The following is a 22,703-nucleotide window of genomic DNA, read 5'->3' as shown; positions in this document are numbered from 1 at the left end:
CAGTTTCATGAAGGAGAGCTAGGGAGAAGGTTTTAAATATTAAAAACTGACTGAAAATCAAAAAAAAAAAAAATAATAATTTAAAAAATTGACTTAGACAATTGTTTTTTCTTATGGTTTAGGCCATCAGTGATTTATGTGATCTGTGATGCTCAACAAACATAAAAAATAAAAAATTAACACCAAAATCAGTGTACATCTGTTAATAATATTGGTATTTCTAATAACATCACTGATTAGTAATGAATAATATTTTCACTGAATAATTAGAGTTCTCACATGAAATGTATACAAACAACGTAAAAAATTAGTAACATTAAAATAAAATAATTATAATAATATAATAAAATAACCTTTTGATAAATAACCAAAGTGTATGTTTATCCATATCCATATTACGACCCTAGTACGACTAGAGACAATATTCGAAGACAAAAAAGCATTATGTAATGTTTGGTAATCCATCATTTACAGATTTGAGTCGAATGAAAATTTAAAAAACCATGTATTATCTTTTATTGTAAATATCCAAGCAATATAAAATCTCGTAATGTTCAATACTCATAAAACATTGGAGGGCTAAATAAAATAAGAAAAAACATAGAATAATATCTAAGATAGAAAAAAATCCACGTTTCATATTTGCTTGGATCCACTAAGATAAGCCAAAAAATGTAATATTTAAATAAATATTTATAAATCAATAGCACATTATTAACTTAAGAATATTATTAATTCACTACTACCTTGAGTAAAAACGCCTGACAAATAAAAAGAATGACCAGGCGGACAGTAAAGTAGTGCGGGCTTAGTATCATAAATATTTGAAGGCGCTGAATTGAAATGCCTCAATAATTTTCCTAAGAAATTTCCTATAATTGTTTAACAATGTGATCAATATTTTTTATATTTATTATTTTGCGACTTAAAGACGAAGCAGAAAAAATAGTTATTGAAATAGAACATCACAAAAAAAAATCGTATTTGTGGAAGAATTTGTTTCCTTACCTCAGTGTTTTCGGACTCTTGTTTCTGTGTATCTTCTGTTGTGGTTGTTGTCACTTTGGGCCCGGAATCTTGAATAACTTTTCCGTCTTCGAGGAGCACCTCTCTTTGCACCCTGGTCGCAATCTGACGCTTCGTTACGACTTCAACCTTCTTTTTAGTCACCCATTCCTCTGCAACAAAAACACACAAAAAAGTTGAATGATCTATCGACTCTCATGAACCTATTAAATTTAAAATATATCAAACCGGCGTTTTAATGTTAAAATCCAATTGTCACGTGACCTTGCATACATATATATTTTTTTTTGGGAGGGGGGAGTTTGTTTAGAAGGTCAGCGTAAGTATAAATCCAGCTGAATTCCGTCTTGAGCGCTAATTATTTGAGGTAAAAAAAAAGGTTTTTATAAGGCAGACAATTTATCTGCATTTAACGTTTTTTTTTCTATTTCCAAGGTAAATCCATAAAAATTAAAATATTTTTCAGGATGTTTAAAAACTTTAAAGGTTTAAAATTTTCTATTTTACAAACTCGATTAGGGTCCAAAATAATTAAAACGAAAGTATATTATAATTAAGATATTTATTAATATAATTAAATCATTGATAATTAGAACTGGCAGAATTATGTAAACGACCTGCCATGTTACTAACTGATATAAGGTAGATTTTCTTTTTTCATTGCACACTTTCATCATATCCAGAAAAGCTTATTAAAAGTCTGATGATTGATGATACATTGATGTACATATATAATGATATATTTACTTGCATTAATATTATATCATTTTATTGCCTTTTAAACCTATTTTACCTGTTGTTGTTTTTTTTTAATAGAAGTTTAGATTGAAAACTATTTTTGAGAAAATTTTGGAAAAAAAACATGTTGGCTACAAAATGTAGATTGTATTCCTCTTTATTTTTAAGGTCCTAATTGTCAGATCAAATCAGGATTTTTTAGGTCTAACAATTTGCAACGTTTTATCACATGCCAAATAATGTCAGAATTGTTTTTGTACTTTACAAATTGTTGCAATCAATATTTTATTCTAGGATCTTGTTCATAAGGTACCAAACCATAATACCAAAAAGATAATGCCCCTTTATCTTTAGTTATCAAATTTACACGTTGCACAAAATCAAAGTTATAAAAGTCATAATAAATATTGGATTCTAAAATAAATCCGTTGAGTTTTTGATTGAAAAAAATTGAATTTATTCCTCCTGTGTTTTGACACACTTTACTAAACTTTATTTATTTACACCCAACAAAAAGAGGTTAGTTTTTATTCGTCAGTTTCGTTAGAAATTTGACATTTTTGCAAATTTAAAATGAAGAGAAAAATAATGTTTTTTCGTCATATACATAGTAAAATTTAGAAAAATGAAAACCGCAGGTTGAACTGCTAGGAAAATTTGCGATGTGCATGGTGATGACGGTTTAGAATAAAGCAACGTCGGTAAGAAGTTTGCTCGGTACAACCTTGACCAAATTCAAGCTTTAGTCTCAAATCAACAAATTCACATTCACTGACCCGAGATATCGCTGAGACTTTTAACATATTTCATATGAGCGGATATACGAATCTGAGAGCAGGTGGGTATATGAAATATTCACATCTTGACTCAGAACGATTATCGGACTATTTCATCAGCTATTCCGCCCTAAAAAGCAATATAAACTAACCATTTTTAAAAATACTGATAACTACGGAAGAAGGGAAAATTCTTGGGGGAACTCAGCACCCTTAACAGCTCCGGATAATAGTCAACAAAAACCGGATACCTTCCCGATTCATTCTGCGCATATGGTTAAATTAGAAGTTCTTCCGTCCAACATAACCGTCAAAGTTCAATGGACGGAAAATTCGAAAGGTAGGGTGAAATGGGAAGTTGGTGTCCGAGTGGATCGAAGTCACGAAAGCTCAAGTGGTAGAGCAGCGGCGGATTTAGCCGAAGGTCGTGGGTTCGAATCCCGCCCGTGACACTACTTTTTCATTTCAACCAATACCTTACATAAAGATTAATTAATCGAAAGAAGTTATTTGGTCAATCGTACAACGAAATATAATGGATTTAATAACCGTTAAATTTTATGTATACTGCACATAATTGAAATGAATCAGGGCCCTGCAAAATTGTATTAATGAGAAAAAAGTTATTTGCGGACTGCAGAAAATATTCCTAGGAGTTCATCGTTCAAAAACCTGGTGAGTTCGGGGTGGATGAAATTTCAAATTTACATAGAACATGGCAACAAGTAGTGGAACAAAATAGTTCATATACGGATGATTAAATTTGTTTGCAAGGGGTTGAAATTTTATTGAATTTACCAACAAAAAAATCCTAAAGATTTAATTTACAAACCCATATTATTTTTATAGACCTAATCTATTAAATAAATCCGTTTATTATTGAAACCGGATCTATACAACTTTGTTATTCAACCTTCTACAAACTTAAATATAAGTTGCTAAGTAAAGTAATTTTTTTTCATTTTATTAGGTTTCCTGATCCACTTGACCAAATAAATTATTTTCAATTAATTAATAATTTAACTAAAAAAGAATAAAATTTAATTTAATAATTTAATTTTATATCAACTTAATTAATTGAAAAGTAATTTTTTTTGTTCGACTTTAAATAAAATAACTAAACCTTTGACAGTTCAACCATCATTTAATATATAAACTTCAAAATTTTAAAACTTTTGCATTAAAATGCTTTTTCATGGGTTCATGCTGTACCGCCCTATTTGAAAAAAAAAAAAAAAAACATGGGTCAACCTAACTGATCATTCTGCCTTCTGCGACGGCATCGTCATCTGTATCTACGTTTCTGCGCACAATTTTCAAATATATTTTTATGATGACACCGTCCCCGGGAAAAAGTCAAAAAAGTGGAATCATTATATCATTTGGAAATATTTTAATGCACCGGAAAAAGGAAAAGAAGTGGCAACTTGTAAAACATGCTCGAAAGGCTTATAACCTTAATCTATTTATCGATATATTTTTCAAGATATATCGGTGAAGACAATATTTCCTTTTCGATATATCTTGAAACCGATACATCGATATATAGATTCCATCTCTTGAACTGTGCAAACCAGGTCTGTTCATCGTTTTTCCTTTTAAATGTAACGGTACCGGTTCCTAGGATATTCCACAATGTGGCATTTACATATTGAGCAACTCGTTTGAAGCGGCTAATAGCGTCTCTCTCTCTCTCTCTCTCTCTCTCTCTCTCTCTCTCTCTCTCTCNCTCACCCACTCACTCTCTCTCTCTCTTTCTCTTTCTCTCTCACCCACTCTCTCTCACTCTTTTTTTCTTTCTCTTTCTCTAATCGAGATCGTATCGATTCGGCCCGACTTCAAAAGCAAATTGCACAACTCGGGGATCAACTCGGCTGAGCAATTTTTTTTTTGCTCCCCTGTAGTAAATACTTGATGAAATAATTTCTCTGATTGCTGTTTAGCTTTACCTTGAGGTTCTTTTATGACTATAATTCATTTCTCCTTCATGTCTATGTGCTAAATAATTTAATTTCTTTATTGCACCTATCCCAGTGTGACCAAATCCTTCCCTGGCCGATTATATTCGAAACCGTTTATTATGTCGGAACTTTGTGTTTAAGGCCAGGTAAAGGTCAAGGTAAAAATTGGACTTTGGCTAAAGTGTTAATTATGCTTTCGCTTAACATTTGTTTATCCTATTCCAAAATTTTGCTAGTTTTGAAAACTTGAAATTATATTACTCATTGCATATTTAAAAGTCAAATACACTCAAATATATTTTCAAACTAATAATAAAAAATAATAACAGACTTAATGTTTGTTAATAAATCTTTAATATAAATCGAGCCCGGTATGAAAGACGAAAATGATTTTTTTAAACATCCACCTCTATATATAAGTTAAATTGATTATTACCTACTAATTCGTTGATTATGATCTTAACTTATCACAAAACATTATATTTTCAACGGTACCATTCTGGTGAAGAACAATTATTTCAGCTCCGGGATGTTACAGAGACCAATTTTCTTTATGCCAACCAAGTTAGCCTGTTATTATCTACAAATAATCAACTATCATACGGATGAAGTAGAATTATGCAAATAGCCAGGCTGATATTAGATAATGTATTACCAGTTCGTCCTTTATTTTTGTTTACCGAAAAAAAATCTGTATGATTTGTTCGTAGGGAAACATTTACTGGCCTGTGTTTACATGTTTTGTTTGTTCTTTATTGTTACAAAAGGTCGATAATATATTACAAGCCTTTTCTAATAGTGCTTTTCTTTTCGTCTTAGGCAGCATTTCACGCTCTCTTTCCCAACAACTTTCAATTGTTTGTTCTTTATCGGCATTGTTTTGTTTTTTTAACACGCTTCATATGTTTCGTTCAATTAACGACTAGTTTTTATGTTTAAATCTGTGATATTTTATGTGTACATGTTTGTTTGTACAATCTACGACCTTTTAAATAAACGTCTTATAAATAACTTGTATACGTTTAAGGGTTAAGTATAAATTACAATTAATTAAGGTTGTCAGTTGAGATAAAAAAGTCAATGGCACGAGCGGGATTCGAACCCACGATCTTCGGCTTGATACGCCGCTGCTCCACCACTTGAGCTATCGTGACCTCGATCCACTCGGACATCATCTTCCCATCTCAACCACACCTTTTGAATTTTCCCTCCTTTTTGACAATTTTTTTAATCTCAACTGAAAACCTTAATTAATTGTAATATATTAATTGGTCAAGCGGACCACGAAACTAGTGAATTTAATAAGTTTAAAATGAAATATACCTTCACTAGAGCCATTTCATTCGTCACCGAGAATCAAATTGATTACACGATATTTGAAAAATGGCAAAAAAGAGGGAAAATTCAAAAGGTGGGGTTCAGATGGGAAGTTAGTGTCCGAGTGGATTGAAGTCACGATAGCTCAAGTGGTACAGCAGCGGCGTATCAAGTCGAAGATCGTGGGTTCGAATCCCGCTCGTGCCATTGACTTTTTTATCTCAACTGAAAACCTTAATTAATTGTAATATATTAATTGTTCAAGCGGACCACGATACTAGTGAATTGGTTAAGTATAAAGTTATCGGCAGTACTCACACATACAAAAATCGCACAAACACATACAATATCTGTTTTAAAATATGTGCTGTCTAAAGGGCGAAAAGTTAAAGGGTCAATTTCATGATTATATAGTTCTGACATGAGAGGAGATGTACACGGGTTTTACAGGGTTAAATTGTCAAGACTGCCATGGTGGATTCACTAAATAAAACTGTCAAAACGAGGTTTCAATCCTGACTCTTTCCTGAAATATTAATTTTTTTCTAGTTGATATTGATCGACCTCCGTAGTTTAAATTGATGTATTGGATCTTCTTGAGGTCATGACCTCAAGAAGATCCAATACATCAAATTAATTTTTTTGTTCATTTAGACTAAAATCACAAAAATGTTGTTTTAGTCTTCATAGAGACCCAAATTTCTATTTTCTCCCTTTCTCTCTATCATGGTGTAAATTTTATGAAAGAGAGGTGCGATCATTGTGACTAGAAAGAAAACCCCATCCATTAATCTCTCTCTGCCTCTCATTCACTAACTCTTTTTCACTCTCATCTGTCTTTTTCTCCATTATTGTTCTCCCTCTTTCTCTCTCACACTCTCTCTCACTCTCTCTCTCTCTCTCTCTCTCTCTCTCTCTCTCTCTCTCTCTCCCTCTCCCTCGAGTCGGGTGTTCAGTTATTTTCTTTTAAGCCGTGTATGGAGATTGCAGTTCAGTCGTTTGTCGACATAGACCTTAAGATTTTGGTTGAAGCCTTCAGTAGAAAAGGTGATGAATTGATGAAATTATCATATATTGGAGGTAGAATGATGCGACAAAGGGTTATGTTTTGGGATTTAGAGGTTTTGCGTTTGATTCCCAAATTTTTATAAATTATTCAAGCTGAATATGACAGAATATATACATTTATAATAAATGTTTTAGGGCTAGAAATAGCAAGAACGACTCGTGGGTTTTGTTAAGTTAAGTTGAGACTGGTTAGGTTAAGTAGAATTAGCGTAAAGTAAGGTTAGGATGCGTTGGGTTAGGTTAGGGTAGGTAGCGATAGGGTTGGGATCAAGGTGGGTTTGGTTAAATTAGGTAGGATTGGGTTACTTTAGGCTAGGAACAGGTTAGGTTAGGCTGCATATTTTCTCATACGTTTAAAAAGCTACAGTCTCGCATGTATACTGCCTAAAAAATATCCATGATTACTATTTTCATCACCTTGATGATAAAAGAATGCATTCACTATTGGACCTGAATGTATTTTGATAACTTCGTTGTACCTGAAGAAGGCTCGCAAGACGAGCGAAACATAGGGATTTTTCCTGGCAGACTCCTCGACGAAAAATTTGCAAGAAAAAAGGGAAACAACACGGCCGATGAAAACAAAAGGAACGTATCGTCATTTTCCATATTAATTTGATTCTATCATGTTAAATATCTCACGATGGAGCAACAATACTAGATGGATCAGTTGTCCAAATTATGATGGAAGATCATCATATGAAATTTGAAAGTAAACATTTCCAATTATGGACAAACCTAGGCATTTTTATTTCCGTTCAGTATGCTAAATTATTGTATATTCATAAAACCGATTCTAAATATGTTGCCTCTTTAAGTTTATAAAACTCTTTTTTATTATACTACTAACTACAGGATAAATTTGTGAAAACTAAATTTTAAACAGGAGTTATTTTAATCTAATCTGCAGGGATATTTCGTAGAAAGAATCAATTTTTCTTCACTTGTATATTGATTGCAAATGTGGAAACCATTATCTTACGTATTTCACGGTGGTTTAACGTTAACCAGAATGATCAGGGTCGTCCAAACCATTTAAAAAAGTTGAAAGTAAATATTTCGAAGTTTTCCAAACATTCGTGACATTTTGACATCGTAAACCAGGCCATCTCTTAGAAGCTGGCAATTAACTTAGGCATCTAAACAGTAAGCTAAGCGAGCTTTGTCTTAATGGCGATCCTGGTGGATCCCCGGCAGTAATACCTCCTGTAATCTCGCTGCCAATAAACGTATAAAGAGATTTAACCCGCTCCGAGCCGTTATTTATACATCAATAAAGCCCCTCGCCGGTGATGACATTTAGTCTGTGATTACCGGCGATTATAACCGTAGGGCTTAGGAGTTAAGAAAGTCTTTTAATAAGGACAAAAATAACATAATTGCTCTTGTGGTACAGGCTCAAGGCCGACTGGAAGGAGGAGCCTCCTCGTTATCCTGACCTCCTCACCGAGCAAGCCAGCACACTTATTCGAATCTTACCTTCAATTTTAGCATTCGATTTCTTTTTTTTTACGTCCTCCCTGGTTAAACATTTGCATAATCCTACTTCATCTCGGCGTTTATTTATTTGATTGTTTTTGTCTGTTGATATATCCGAGTAAGAACGTTCTTCTTATTTCTACTTCATACTAAAAGGTAGTTAAACAATTAACTTTATTCGAATATTAAAGGGTTTTTTTTATTCATAAATATAAATGTGATTAATATGTTTATATAATTTACACACACACAAATGAAAGTACAAACACAGACTCTAAACAAAAAAAAAACTATATTGGTGTATCTCCCCTCAAAGTTACAACATATCACTTTTGAGCTGGAACACACCCGATGCAAAGCTACCCGATGCTACCCGACGCCATGTCACGTTTTGGTAGGGTGTGATCATCTATTCGGCGTAAAGCGCACGCCACGTAGTCACACAGCGTATATCACAAATCTCTATCACAATCGCAACGCCTCTTTTGTTCTTAATGCACTATTTTGAGCAAAACCTTGTAACAAATTGTTAGTTAAATTTTATGAGCACAGCTATGTAATAAATTGCTAAAATTAATTGTTTTAAGTAAAGTTATTCCGGTGTTTTGATAAATTTTCTGCCTAACCATCATAATTAAATAATTTTTAGAAAAATTTTTGATCTCGTTTAATTTGGTTTACATTAAAATAAGTATGCTGTAATTAATATAACGACAAAATTACATATACTTAGTTTGAAATGAACTACAAAAAATATGAGTGTACTGTTCTGACGCTACTCGACGAAAATGGTGTAATTTTATGAGCAAAACCATGAAATGAATTGTTAGTTAAATTTTATGAGCAAAACCGTGCAATAAATTGTTAGTTAAATTCATTCTATCAATACATGATATTCTGGGTTTTTTTTATCAAGTTTCTACCAAACCAGTAAAATTAATTGAAAAAACTCATGAATTTTTGATCTCGGTTAATTTGGTTTACATTAAAATAAGAATTTTGTAATTAATATAACGACAAAATTACATATACTTAGTTTGAAATGAACTACAAAAAATATGAGTGTACTGTTCTGACGCTACTCGACGAAAATGGTGTAATTTTATGAGCAAAACCATGAAATGAATTGTTAGTTAAATTTTATGAGCACAACCATGTAATAAATAGTTAGTTAAATTTTATGGGCACAACGATGTAATAAATTGGTTGTTATATCAAAAAATTCATTATATCAAAAAATGGTATTCCGATTGATCAAATTTCTACCAAACCATTAAAATTATTATTATTGTTATTATTTTTTTTTTTAAATAAAAACTAACAAATTTTTGATCTCGGGTAATTTGGTTTATATTAAAATGCGTCTGTTGTAATTAATACAACGACAATAATACATATAGTTTGAAATAAAAAATATGAGTGTCCGGTTCTTTTGTCTTCGACTGTACTCGATGCGACCCGACTAAAATCTGTACAGTGGGGATCGCATAGCGAAGAGTAGGGTAGCATAGCATAGCATCGGGTAGGTGTGCACGGGGGTAATACAATCTTATGGAAAAATGGACTTTGGATTTGCGTCGGGTAGCATCGGGTAGTGTCGCATAGCATTGAATCGGGTGTGTACCTCGCTTTTCACCGAGACTTGTCCTAGCAAATACAATGAAACTCAATACGACAATTTAACTATTCAGGACTTATATTTGACAAAACACTAACATTAGATCCACAGAAACGAGTAAAAAACAGACACTTAACAAACGACACTTTTTCTGACACTGCCACCTTTCCTTTACCATATTCGTTATTATGTAAGAAGAAAAGATTGTTTATTCTTAGTCAGTAGTGTCCCCATACAATAATATATAATAATATAATATATAATAATATAATATATAATAAATAAAGTTAATAACATTTTGACACCAAAAATAAACCGTGGTGATCAACTAATAACAATGGGCTTATACAAAACAAAACCCAAAGGGGTCTAAACTAAAATGAGTCTCTGAAAATTAACACAGAAAGTAATAATTAATGAATAAATTATTACTTCTTATGCTCTGAACAAAAAGGCCCAACGATTAGTCACAAATTGCCATAAATTTATTTAAATAAATTAAAAGTAATTATTGCTAAGGAGAGTCAGTTAATGACACATACATCATTTTGGTTAATTAGCGTTTTATTATTTTTCGTTCTTAGATGGTTGATTATCGTCCATTGAGCATCTGCCCTAGATTCCGTTAGTGGTGCGTTGGTGGTGGATTGGTGCACTCTATTATTAGTTCACTAGTTTCGTGGTCCGCTTGACAAATTATTATTAACCAATTAATTAAGGTTTTCAGTTGAGATAAAAAAAGTCAATGGCACGAGCGGGATTCGAACCCACGATCTTCGGCTAGATACGCCGCTGCTCTACCACTTGAGCTATCGTGCTCGATCCACTCGGACACTAACTTCCCAACTCAACCTCACCTTTTGAATTTTCCCTCCTTTTTGCCATTTTTCAAATGTCGTGTCATCAATTTGATTCTCGGCGACAAATGAAAAATGGCAAAAAGGAGGGAAAATTCAAAAGGCGAGATTGAGATGAGAAGTTAGTGTCCGATTGGATCGAAGTCACGATAGCTCAAGTGGTAGAGCAGCGGCGTATCAAGCCGAAGATCGTGGGTTCGAATCCCGTTCGTGCCATTGACTTTTTTATCTCAACTGAAAACCTTAATTAATCTATTATTAGTGTACTCTTCTGTCTTTAAAAACGAGCAAGTCTTTAAAAAAAAATGCTTAGAAGTCCAAAATGTGACGCCAAATTTGAATTGTTGAAAGTGTCTCATCTGACTTATGATCCTATTGGTGGCTGTTACAAACCATTGTTGACTATTACATAAAAGTTAAACAAATTTATAAACAGCAAATTTCTTCTGGCAGCCCACCAATCAAAGCATCATCAGTTTTATAAAGAAATCCTACGTAAATTGTTGAATGTAAATAAACAACCCAATAAATAAAGTATCAACAAAGGATGTATTTATGTTCCTTGTGTAACAGATTGGAAATTGATAACAAATTAAGGCAATTTTTTTAAATCCAGAATATTTATTTAATTTCAATAAAAACGGATAATTTAAATCTTGTTAGTTATAGTTTTTAACAAACCTAGTCGAAAACGTAAATGTGAAATTATTTTTCGTATCTTTTTAGGGTTTTCAACAACTGCAAACATCATCAATTTTATCAAGTTGACATTTTCACATTTGCTACTAGTTTTATGGTTCTCCAAAAGTCATAAAACATAATTTCTTTCAATTAATTAACCTTTATGTATTGGTTGAAATGAACAAGTGCACGAGCGGGATTCGAACCCACGTATTTCGGCTAAATATGCCGCTGCTCTATCAATTGAGCTATCGCGACTTTGATCCACTCAGACACCAACTTCCCATCTCATCCCACCTTTCCAATTTACCCTCCTTTTTGTCATTTTTCAAATACTGTGTAAAAATTAATTAATCGGAAGAAGTTATTTGGTCAATCGGACCACGAAATATAGTGGATGAAACCTACCTTCTGTGACGAGTCAACATCGACGCAAATCTAAATCCCGGTCCGTTAGAGAGTAAAAGTTTCATTGCGACGTGACGGAGAAAAGGAAAAGGATTCACAGTCGGAAACGTTTCCAATCAATAACATAGAACCGTCATGATGACAAGGAGCTGTATTGTTTTGTTGGACGCGTATTGTAATGCCCTTGGGGTTAACTACTTCCTATTGCATCAGAGAGATGCAGATCAACAGGTGAGGCTGAAATCCGACACCTCTCTCGCACTCGCTGTTTCACAGTCATGGATTTCTGAGGAAGATCTCGTTACCTCGGATTTTTTTTTATCTCCCTTGGATTTAATTGTAACAGAAGAACTAAAATAAAAGGATATTTAAAAATGCAATTTGTCGGAAAAGAAGTAACTATTTGCAAAAGAGATTTAATATAATCTGTTAAAATGTAACAAAATTATGCAATCGAGTTCAATATATATATCGTCATTAAAACTTCTATATGTTTTTATGTCATTTTACAATTTTTCACTGTAGATCGTGCAAAGCCGAAACGTGATGGATTAACATTAAATAACCCGCGAGTGTAGACGGACCCAATTCAGGTCGTCGCACACCAACACCCACCATTAACTTAGTCTCATATACAGTATAAGAAATAAGAACCCGTACTTTCTTACTATTCATTGATAAAGTCCGGTTAAAACAACATTTACGTTGAAAAATTCGCGCTTCCGAACACACTGTAGCCGCTCAAAAAATAACAAATGGCAAATGCCATGTTTCTTGTAAATACGCAATTGTGGCTCGTGCAATGACTTTTCGATCAAACGTTTTGGGGACTTGGCCAAAGTTGCTTTATTTTATAAGTATTCCAAGGACATACTCACTTTTACATTTTTTACAACTTTCTTAGTTAAATCTACTTTGCAAGGTTGAAAAACGTGAGATGGAACCCAAGGATAGCAGGAACCCAAGAACATCGTACACATACATATCATTTTTTTTAAATTATTTATTATTTGGTAACAAAAATTACATACATTCTTCTCGTGGCATGTCCAGCGAGGAGACCTGATTTGACCCCACTAGACTTTTACATATGGAGAACTCCGAAATGTGTAGCTTACTGCACACCAATCGGAACGAGGCAACAGCTTGTAGAGAAAACTGAAATCACGTGGAATGACATGAGGGAAAGAAGGGAAGACATCCTCCGTGCAGTCACGTCGGTTGCTCTAAGTTCGCGCTTAACTAATACATCAGGAAAGCATTTCGAACAATAGGGCATAATTGAATGAAGTTTCATTTTCATCGTAATTTTTCTTTAATGATGTACACTTTATGAGAAGAATGCATGATTAGCCATTATACCAGATGCGTACTTTTCAACTTCTCTTCTAACTCTAACAAATGTAAAAAAGTCCGGATATTAGAAAATACGAAAAAGCCGAAAGCGAGCGTTTTCCCTATTTTCGTAATTTTTCACATTTGTTGACATCTGATGCATTTTTCACGTCCTAATGGCTTGGACCAGGCTGAATAAACATTTCATAAATAAACATAAACTGAAACTATTAAAAAATGTAAAATGTCCCGATATTAGAAATTAAGAAAAAGCCGGAAGGGAGCGTTTTCCCTATTTTTACGATTTCCCACATGAGAGAGAAAAGCGAGAGAAAGAGAGAGAGAGAGTAAGAGAGAGAAATAGATACAGAACTCAGATAGACAGACGAACAGATAGAGTCTATAAAATTTGAGTGTTTAAGTAAATGGTAGAAGAGGAGGAGAAGGAGAGGAGTGGTNGAGGAGAGGAGAGGAGAGGAGAGGAGAGGAGAGGAGAGGAGAGAGGAGAGAGGAGAGGAGAGAGAGAGAGTAAGCGAGAGTGAGAGAGAAGAAATAGGAATAGAGGGAGGGAGGGAATGAGAGAAAGAGAGATAGACAGATAAACAGAATCGATAAAAGAGATAGGTACAAACTAATAGATAGAAAAAGAGAGAGAGTGAATGAGTTAGTGGGTGGTAATTGAATACTACTACTACTCGAATTGAGTGATTGAGTAAGTTAGAAAAAGGAGAGAGTAAGAGGGGGAGAAAGAGAGAATGTGAGAAAGAAAGAAAGAGAGAGGGGGAGATCCAGAAAAAAGAAGAATAGATTAACTGATAGAGAATGACTGAGAGAGTGTTGTAAACGATGAAAGGAGTTAACTATTGAAATTGTTTAGAAAAATTGAAATAGAAAAACCAAGGTGTTTAAGAAATTTGTAAACAAGATTTTGACTGACATTTATTCTTTTCAAATATTTTATCATCGCGTCAAATATATTATCGTAGTTAAAAAAACAACAACGATTGTCTAACAAAAAGATGAAACATCGATGATTTTACTGTAGTAGTATTTTTTGTATATTTAGCAATCTGCCTACACTTATCAGTATTAAAAAAAAAGCCCAACATCAGTCTTCACAAATTCAAGCATACATTAAAATAAATTTGAAAAACTAAGATAACATTTTACCTAATGTTTCCTTCATTATTTCCGCATTATGTTGTGATGTTAAGGCACTGAGGAACCAGTAATGTTCTATTTAAAAACATTATTAATTGCGATTATGTGAAAATTCATATTTATGATTTAAACTATGGAGCTAATGAATTGAAATCCTTCTTATTATTATCCGCGATCAATAATTACAAAATGATTTCACATTGTAGATTAATACGGAAAGACTGTCGTGACGAAATAGTGAATTCCACCTGTCCACCCACACACGTTAGGTTAACAAGTGCGTTCGGATTTGTCAACGTGATCGAATCCTGGAAATTAGAAACAGGATTACCCGGGTATTACCAAGGAGGACGCGAACCTCAAAAAAACCCATTAGGACGAGCTTTCACTCGTGTCTGTTTGTACTTTTTTATGTAAATATGTTTAAAGATTAGATCTCAAAAAAGCTATTATTTAATATTTGTTGTTCGTAATCGGGCCGTGTTTCGACACACAAAGGGAAAACCGAAATTGTTATGCAACCACGCCGGATTATCAATAAGTCCCGAGTTGAATGGGACGTGGTTCACATTCGAAATTATCGAGCGCACCTGTAATTTGTATGTTCATGGAAAATTGATGACCGAACGAATTCAAACATCGTGTCGTCGAAAACAATAATTTTAACTGGAGAGTTCGGTTTGAATGGATTTTTTCACCAGGGAAATTATATAGTATAATTGATCAAAATTCTTCCAAGCTTCTGTTTGATCATTGCTGATCATCTCATCAAAATGAGGATAATATCCATCACTCATGATTTCGGAAGAGGAAATTTCAAATCAAAAGTTTTAACATATTAAAATAATTTTGCTTGCTCACTGTTCGCTATTTTCAGCCAAACGCATGACAATAGAACCATAAATTTGGGATGAATTGTCTCTTATTATTTATTATCTCTGATCTTAACTTGTACGTTATCTGATAAATTAGTTTTATTTTAGATCCTTTTTATTACAGTGTAAAAAATATTATAGATAATTACATTATATTAACATATCGGAGAGAGGAATTCGGATTTTCGCAATATAATTAATCATTTTATATAAGGTTTTGGTTAAAATGAAAAAGTTAGTGTCACGAGCGGGATTCGAACCCACGACCTTCGGCTCAATATGTCGCTGCTCTAACCACTTGCGCTATGGTGACTTCGATCCACTCGGACACCAACTCCCCATCTTGAATGAACTGAAAAAGTTAGTGTCACGAGCGGGTTTCGAACCCACAGGCTTACGAATTTTCTCTCCTTTTTGCCATTTTTGAAGTGTCGTGTAATCAGGATTCGATTCTCGGCGACATATGGAGTGGCCACGAGGTGTTGTTAATGAAGTTATACTTCGTTTGATTTATTAAATCCATTATATTTAGTGGTCTATTGACCAAATAACTTCTTTCAATTACTTAGTTTTTTTGTGTAAGGTTTTGGTTGACATGAAAAAGTTAGTGTCACGAGCGGGATTCGAACCCCCGACCTTCGGCTCGATACGCCGCTGCTCTAACCATTTGAGCTATCTTGACTTCGATCCACTCGGACACCAATTCCCCATCTCAACCAACAATCTTTCGAATTTACCCTCTTTTTTGCCATTTGTTCGTGACACTAACTTTTTCATTTCAGCCAAAACCTTACATAAAAAGATTAATTAATTGAAAGAAGTAATTTGGTCAATAGGCTACTAGACATATTTTGGATACAACACAATATTCACCTCCTCGTCGAAATTACGCTGCCGCTATCTTTTTGCCATAACTTTGGCATTTTTTGACCAATTTAAAATCCGATCGCATTATTGTTTTCAGCGTAAAAAATCCTTTAAAATGATGTGTCAGGATATACAGGGCCTTATTTGAAATTTTGATGGGCCTGAGTCACCCTGTATAATTTTTCTCCAAAAAAGATAAAAAAACAAAACTAAGCATATTAAACACGCTTTTTTTATAGCGTCATTGGTTCAAGAGAAATAAAAGGACACCTTGTGTATAGTAGTGATTATTTTGTGTCTAGAGTGTGATGTGAGAGATTGTATTTACTAGCGTGTATACGTAGCATGAGAGGGCCGATTGTAGAATATCAAATACTCAATCCCCTCAATTATGTTAGTTACACAATAGGTGTAAAGGTCTTCAACATGTACATAACAATACTTGTTGATAACCACTGGAGCCCATCCTCGGCAGACGGATAAATCCGAGGACTGCCAACACCCGAGGTGGACGACGTGATTCTCGTGTGTATGTGTGTGTGTGTGTAAACATGCATATGCATAGCTGAGCTTATATAATCAGAACTCAATAATCTGTGAGAATGAGAAATATCGATAATTTTTTACATTTAGATTAGGTTATTGCTTGTTTGATAATTGCCGTTTGTATTATCCATTCCAGATATTTTTCGATTCCACCTTATGACATCGGTCTATCATGAATCCAGAATAGTTTATTTAAAATCAAAAACTTTTCTATTTTGGATCCATATAAATTCGATTTTTTTGTTATTGTGAATCAATTCTTGGCCGTTGGCAAACCGTTGTCTGTTATTCTCAAATCTGGTCTTCAAATTTCATAAGAAAATTGTTATACTTTACAATCTTTGTGAGAATAAGAAATATAAATAATTGTATAGATTTGATTAGATTGCTACTGTTATATCATTTCTGATTGTCTCGATCCACCTGTAGGCTGTAATTATCCAATTGTTGGCTATTATCCTCTGATTCTATCTTTCCCGTTTATAATAAAATTACTTTATTTCAGACCCGTTGCAATGAGAAATATTATAGGTGATTGTCCCGACCTGATGGAAATCAAAGTACAAATTCGGCTGGTAATCATCAAATTGTTGACTATTATCTATTTGTGAAAATATTGTTTTATTATTAATGTCTAATTTCAAAAACTTTGGAAAGTTTATTATTTAAGTTATATTGGATAGGAATGTTGAATTTTAATCGGTCAATACAAGATGTCAAATTAGTAACGCATTATGCTCTAAATTACGCTTAATTGCACGTTAATTTTTAAGCTTTTGAAACGGCGGATTTTATAGGGTATGTTATCAGATAGTTGCGTCAGATTTAATAAGGTACTCGCCTTATTACTAACTTCCAAGAATCTCATTTAGCACTTAAACGACGAAATAAGGACGGCAAATCGTGGTAGGATCCGAGAAGGAAAGGATTCCAACACGATTGCCCACCCGGCAGGAGCATAAATCGGACGCTTACATGACCCGAGGTGTTGAATATCTGAACACACGGCTTGGACGGTTTTGTATTGTGTGACCGGCATTGTTGAACCTGCCGGCCGTGCAAAAAAGGAGTTCGTCCTTCACCAACTTCTAGTATTCCTCGGTTGTGAATGATTTACGACTACTTGTTAGGCTAGCAGGGATAGCGTTATGCTCATTTCACATAAACCGCACAGGATGCTAAAGGAAAACGTAAAAGTAATGCAAATTTTTAAAAAAGTTTCACTTCGTATCTCAAATCAACCAAAGACTAGGCCTTCTTCTTTAAACGCTCTTAAACATGTGCTCATAAGTAAAATTCTTATTTATATATTTATAAATTAAAATATAAATATTTATAAATTCTATTTCAAATAATTTTAATAATAATAATTATAAATTATATATAAATAATTATAAATTAGAGCAAGATTAGCTGAAAATGTAAAATCTTGTGATTCGAGATCTTATGAGGCCACTAACTATCCCCAAAAAGAAAAATGATTGAAGCTGAGAATTTTACTGGGTCCTATTTTCGCAGGTTCACAGTTTTCCATGCTCGTTTAGGCTTAATTGCTTGGTCAGTGAAAGAAGGGACACACTTTTTCTCACTGAAGATGGCGTGAAGCCGAACGTACACAGGAAAACTTGAACCCTCCAGAATAGAAGGAGTATGTTGATTGGTTCAACATGTGTCATTCATCCAATTAAAGTTAAGGTTACGAATACTCTGGATCAAGGTATGGTCTTGAAGAAGAAAGCAAATTTATTACTACCGTCAAGTTTTCGACCTATTTTAAAGTCATCATTAGGGTAAAAGAACCTTATATATGTTTACGGATTGACATTTTTAAGTTTTTACAGGTGATCTCAAATTTCCTTGAAGACCGACTTAGTCCCAACATTATCAAGGACTGTAATAGTATTGACAGTAACAGTCAATACTCTTTCAGTCCTTGGCAATATTGAGACTGAGTCAGTCTTCGAGGAAATTTGAGATCGCCTATAAAACCTTAAACATGTCAATCTAGATATAGTTAAGTCTGTTTTGCCCTCGTGATGACCTTAAAGTAGATCGAAACCTTGGCCGTAGCAACTAAATTTGCTTTCTTCTTCAAGACCATACCTTAATTCTGAGTGTTCGTAAGTGTGTAGTCCATACTTCTAATGCTGAAAAAAGTTAAGGTTTTACGGAGTCCTCTTCACAACCTTATGTATATTATGCAGGGTGGGCGACCAAGACCCGAGGGGTTAAATGCCTGGGTAGACTCGTACCCCATCCCTAAAAGGTCCGGGACTTGGTCGGCTCACGTGTCCTGCATAAACCTCTTGGACCCGTTCACAAACCCCAAGATTTGGTGATGTCCTCTCCTTCAAATATTTCAAATCTAGACCTAGCATACCTATCACACTCTGTGAGGTAATGCCTTGCCGTTTCTTCTTTTATTTCGCAAAAACGGCAAAAGGGATCTGGTTTTGCCCTGATGCTGACCTTAAAATAGATCGAAACCTTGGCAGTAGCAACTAAATTTGCTTTCTTCTTCAAGACCATACCTTGATTCGGAGTGTTAGTAAGTGTATAGTCCATACTTCTAATGCTGAACAAAGTTAAGGTCATATGGAGAGTCCTCTTCGCAACCTTACACCGCGACCTATATTGGTTTATTCTGCCCTCTAGAGGTTTTGTTTTACCTCAAAACTTTGTGTCTTTCTAAAGGCCTCAGCCTTCTTTTCTTCTTCTTACTGGCAATATCTGCACAGGCTTGTTTGGCTGTACTGAAATAGGAGTCTGCAGTATCCAGTCAGCAGTCCTACTATAATAGTTCTAACACGTCTTAGGTTTAGTAGTTCTTACGTTAGTTTCTGGGATGGTCCTTAATGAACTTTTTTTTACTAGTGTTGGAATACATTCCCTTTGAACTAAAAACTTATTCTTAACCCAATGATGAATCTAGTTTTTGGCAATTTGGTATGCCGCAAAATGTTCAGGGCGGATAGGTGAACAGAACTTGATTAATTTATGGACTTCCTCGATGCCCAGAGTGTCCTGGTACCCAAGAAGAGTAATATTGTTGTTGTCCTCAATGTTTGTCAGGGTTTTGACGCATTACGAAACGACTCTGGACTTACAGATGAAGTTCCACTGCCTGGATATTTTGTGTTGGTCCAGCCAATACCTTCAATCCCATGAACCGAAGAGTTATTTTTAGCCTATTAACTGACGAATCTAATTTTGGGTCAATTTGGTATGGCTCAAAAGGATTCATGGCCGATAGAGGTACTCATTGAACTTTCCTGGGCCAAAGTCTGGGGGACAGCCTTGTCTGTCCTGCATCCCTGTGTACCCTGGTACCCAAATAAGGGTACTTTTTGTTCTACCAAATGTCTGTCAGTGCTTTGATGCAATCGTAAACTGCTCCGTTCAAATACAACCTTCACGAAGTGCGTTGCTCTACTATATGCCTGTACCTGATGATTTATTGGACTCGCGTCTCGCGTTCCAGAAATGAAACACCACCGAGCCTCACTCGGTTTTTGTCCCTGACGTCCCACTAGGAGATGAGACTTATTTTTTTAATAAAGAATATGAGCAATTAGGATAAATGAAGGTTTTTATCAAATATAAATTATGGGCATTGCTGTTGCAAAATAAATGCTCATGTCAAATTTTTTTTTAATGTAGAAGGCTTTTGTAACAAACTAAAAGGTCGAACTTTTTATAAGCATTCCTCTCTCATTGGATTTTAACAAATTAGTTCAATCATTTGATTATTAGCACGACTAAAGAAACCCGGACTTTCCATAGGAATTGCATACCTGTTGCAGCCGGCTACAACAAATGGAAAATTAATAAGCTAATAAGGCGGATTTTTGATGTAGCACGTAAATCGTAATTATTGGCTACGTGATAAAATGCTTCGTCTTATCCTGCGAGGTTGAACGAAAGTGAGGCTGGAAATAAATGTGAAAAGGCCGTTTTCGTTAATGGCATGTGCTCCCGATCGGAATCTTCTTGAAAAACCGACTTAAATCCGGGGAGTAAAAAGCCGATAGAGAGGGAGTGAAAAAGCCCACGAGATAATGTTAAATGTCAGATTATAAAATATGATGTGCGATTTATTTCAGTAATTCTTCCTTTATTGGCATCACGATGGTAAAACCGCTTGGACCGAACCTATAAACACGGACATTCCAATCATAGAATTGCATAAGAGTGGGAGTATGTAGGCCATCGAGTATTGAAAAATAAATAAGGATAAAAATGTATATCTCCTCTTGTATAAGAGGATGAAGGAACGATTGAATCTTATATCTCCACGATTGCAATGTCAAGTGGAGCACGCCTAGGCAGTTTGTTTCCAATCGTGATGAATCGCCTAACCAGGAAAGGCGTTTTTTAAACGCAGATGGTTGATTTATGTACATTTCAATTTTCGGAACTTAACTACGGGTTCCTGAGTTTTAGAAAAGAAGCATAACAATTATGACTGAGAGAAAATACCGATAACACACATAAGGTCGCTACATCCATGAGCTTTACAAGGATAGGGTACGGACGTGGGATCACCGAATTTCAATTAAACATTTTCGATAATAGTAGGACGAAAATATACACTGCCCATCAAAAAACCGACCACCTGGTTTTTACACGAAAAAATGGCCAACTTCGGAAATGCATATTTTCTCAGCCTTTTAAATTAGAAAATTTTACGTTGAGAAGATGGTGTTTTTAAATGCTTTCCTAGCTTAGGTCATTGATCAGTAAAAATTCTGGAACCTGATAATTTTTGACTTTTGATGAAAACCTCAAATTGATCTGTGCAGGCAGAAAATCGTTCTGGAGCGGACTCTATATCAATCGATAGGCAATTTTAATAAGCTTTCAATTAGTCACCTTCCACATTACCCGATTTGTCAACCGTTTTCGAGTTATTCGTGATTTTTTTGACAAAAACATAGTTTTATCGTACCAATGGAAAACACGACGGGTTAAAATTTGTGCATTTCTTAAAAATCGGGAGAGAAAGTGATCGGTTTTCCATGAGCACGTAAAAAGCCGCGTTTTTGCCCAAATTCACGGATTTATAAAAGCCGTCTTGTTCAGTCTAAATTTTCTTAAAAAATGAGGCCTAGCCCAGGTCTGTGACTTAAAAGGCTGAGAAAATAAGCATTCCCAAAGTTTTTATTTTTATTTATTTATTTATTTTTCTAACAACGTGTGGAATTTACAGAAATTTTGGGAGCAGAAAGCTGCTGGCCACGTGGATAGTGTGAAGGTTTACATTTTGTGAAGGTTTTGTATAGGGATTTAATAATACCAATTACAACAGGGATGAGGAGGTCGTGGATTGTTTAGTTTAAGTTAAAAGTTTTTTAATTGGAGAGATTCTCTTATATATTAATTGTATTTTTTCGTTGATCCAAAAAATTCTTTTCAGTTTGCCTATATCGGTTTCAGTAGGGTCTTGTAAATCATCAGTTGCGAATAGAAAGGGTCCTAGGATGCTGCCCTGGAGGTCAGTCAAGTTACTGGGGATAACTGGGGAATCGGATTTCGAGCCATTTAGCTCATCATCAGGTTGAAGGGTTTCTACAAACACGTCTCTCGACATGAATCGCAAAAGTGAAATGAAGTGATGAGCTAAAGGGCTCGAAATCCGGATTGTAGCGAACTCCACACCCATTCCATCGTTCATAATTTCTATCACAGAATGTTGTTGCTCGCTCAAAAACACTTTTCTATCCCACTTCGACGGGGTGGATGTAGAAATTTTTGATGAATACGGATCTTCACAAGAAACGTTCTTGTACCTAAGCCTTACGAATCAATTATTGTAATATTAATATTCAATCACCATAAAACTTATTGTTAGTACTGTAATGTCATTTAATTATTCCCCTACATAATTATTATCATTAGGTTTTAGGTTTCATTTGATTGAAAAATGGTATCATTTGATTGAAAAAAGGTTTCATTTGATTGAAAAAAAGTTTCATTTGATTGAAAAAAGG

The 22,703-nt window shown here is 34.4% G+C and overlaps 1 protein-coding gene across 5 annotated transcripts in view; it reads right to left on the bottom strand.

The window, feature by feature from the left end:
• Window positions 1–22,703, bottom strand: part of LOC106663643 — a 303,217-nt gene that overhangs the window by 108,145 nt on the left and 172,369 nt on the right. For all 5 annotated transcript variants that reach the window (XM_014388633.2, XM_014388635.2, XM_024226677.1 and 2 more), the window contains one exon: window positions 1,009–1,178. In XM_014388633.2, the coding sequence (XP_014244119.1) occupies window positions 1,009–1,178 (170 nt within the window). The remainder of the gene's footprint in view (window positions 1–1,008; window positions 1,179–22,703) is intronic.

The sequence above is a fragment of the Cimex lectularius genome, unplaced genomic scaffold, assembly GCF_000648675.2.
Source record: "Cimex lectularius strain Harlan isolate CLEC.00 unplaced genomic scaffold, Clec_2.1 scaffold89, whole genome shotgun sequence".
NCBI lineage: Eukaryota > Metazoa > Arthropoda > Insecta > Hemiptera > Cimicidae > Cimex > Cimex lectularius.
The sequence above is the reverse complement of the archived record's forward strand: the minus strand, read 5'-3'. Positions and strand labels throughout refer to the sequence as shown.